This window comes from Fulmarus glacialis, unplaced genomic scaffold, assembly GCF_000690835.1.
Source record: "Fulmarus glacialis isolate BGI_N327 unplaced genomic scaffold, ASM69083v1 scaffold21723, whole genome shotgun sequence".
In the NCBI taxonomy this organism is placed as follows: domain Eukaryota; kingdom Metazoa; phylum Chordata; class Aves; order Procellariiformes; family Procellariidae; genus Fulmarus; species Fulmarus glacialis.
The window spans coordinates 3658-5355 of record NW_009202585.1 but is presented as its reverse complement, the minus strand read 5'-3'; the positions used below and the strand labels follow the sequence as shown (position 1 = coordinate 5355).

The 1698-nt window shown below is 53.2% G+C and overlaps 1 protein-coding gene across 1 annotated transcript in view; it reads left to right on the top strand.

The window, feature by feature from the left end:
• Nucleotides 1-5: 5 nt before the first annotated feature.
• Nucleotides 6-1698, top strand: part of PPAPDC2 (phosphatidic acid phosphatase type 2 domain containing 2) — a gene marked incomplete at its 5' end in the record, with an annotated part of 2025 nt that continues 332 nt past the window's right edge. The window contains 2 exons of the mRNA XM_009574345.1: nt 6-339; nt 1654-1698. The exon at nt 1654-1698 is cut by the window's right edge and continues 332 nt beyond it. Of these exons, the coding sequence (XP_009572640.1) occupies nt 6-339; nt 1654-1698 (379 nt within the window). The remainder of the gene's footprint in view (nt 340-1653) is intronic.

Below are 1698 nucleotides of genomic sequence, written 5' to 3'. Positions count from 1 at the left end.
CCCTCGTGAGCCAGCGCAGCCCCGGCGCCCCGGACAGTCCGTCACGCCGCAAGGAGTCGGGCAGCTCCGCGGCGGCCCCGCTGCCCGAGGAGGACTGCATGAGGCTGAACCCCTCCTTCCTGGGCATCGCCCTCAGCTCCCTGCTCGCCATCGACCTCTGGGCCTCCAAGCGCCTGGGCGTCTGCGCCGGGGAGGGCTCGGCCTGGGGCAGCGCACGCCCCCTCATGAAGGTCATCGAGGTTTCCGGGCACGGCATCCCCTGGCTGCTGGGTACCTTCTACGGGCTCTGCCAGAGCGACAGCTCAGCGGCCAGGGAGGTGCTGCTCAACCTGCTCTTCGGTGAGGCTGGGGGCTCACCAAGGGGCTCTGCAGGTGGGGGCTGGCTGGAGCTGAGGAGGGAGGATGGGGCAGAACTGAGTAAACCTCAGCCTCCTACAGCCCTGAGGGAGCCTGCTGATTTTGAGTAACTGGTGGAGGCTCATCTGAGGTGCCTCATACCAGAGTGAGTAACTCTGCAGCTGGAGAACATGGTGGCACGAGTATGTCTCATCTGTCACAGCTCCAACCACTCACCGGGAAACTCCCAACAGCTAAACTGGTCCTGCAGTTGCACAAAACTTTCAGGGAGCTGAACTCTCTTTTAGTTCTTCAGCTTATCAGAACAGCACATTCCAGGTGCAGCTGCCTAGTGTTGAGACACCAGCCCATTCCCTGAAAAGCTGCTCCGGCATACAGATGTCTGCACCCTTGGGCTCCCTGCAGGCAGCACCTGCACAGATTGATCTGTATCAGCCAGTGAGGAAACTTGGTTTAAAGCATGCATTTTAATTTTGTGTGGTGTAATATGCCCCCCACTAGCATCCTGTCCTATTAGGTATACATAGATTCTTCATTTTTGCTCATTTAGAAACTGTAGTAGCTCCCGAGCCACAGACCTTTTCATGTTCCTAGTTCTTACTCTTTTATTAAGTTGCAAATAATTGGTATCTCGCTCTTATTTGAATTTAAATTTGCTTGTTGGGAAAAATACAGTTTTGTGCATCTTTTTCATCTAGCAGCACATGTTAAATTACAGTCTCACAGCAGAGCTGTGGGAAGGGACCTGGAGGCCTCTGACCTAACCTCTGCTCTGAGGTGGTTTCCCAGCACTAGGCCCTTGTCTGGCCCTCAGTGCTCGGGGCCAGAGCCACCCATCTCTCTGGGGCCCTGCCCCAGGGTTGCAGCACCCACATGGGGAAGGAGCTTACCCTAATTTCCAAGTAGAATCCTCCAAACCGTATTAAAAAAAAAAAAGCAGTTGAACTAGATTTACATGTAGAAAAAAATATTTGTTTTTAAATGATTAACCAAAGAGAATGAACTGAAGTGACTGAAAGATTTGGTGGCCAAGTCCTGTTGCTGGCTGTGGCAGTCAGAGGGTGTGGCATTGCGCAAGGACTGCGTGCAGTAAGAGTGGAGATTGAAGATGTGCTTGTGCTGGATGAGCACCATGCTATTCCTACCTGGGCATTGTAGCCATGGGATACTGCCTTCTCTTAGCAGGTTTTGGTAGCCAAGTGCTTGTTTTCTTAGCTAATGGCTTTGGTTTGATTCTTGCCTTGTTTGGGGGGGAAGCCCTTCCTTTCTTGCTCACTCACTGTTACTGTCTCCTAGCATTGCTGCTGGATCTCGTGGTGGCGGCAGTGGTGGGGTGTCGAG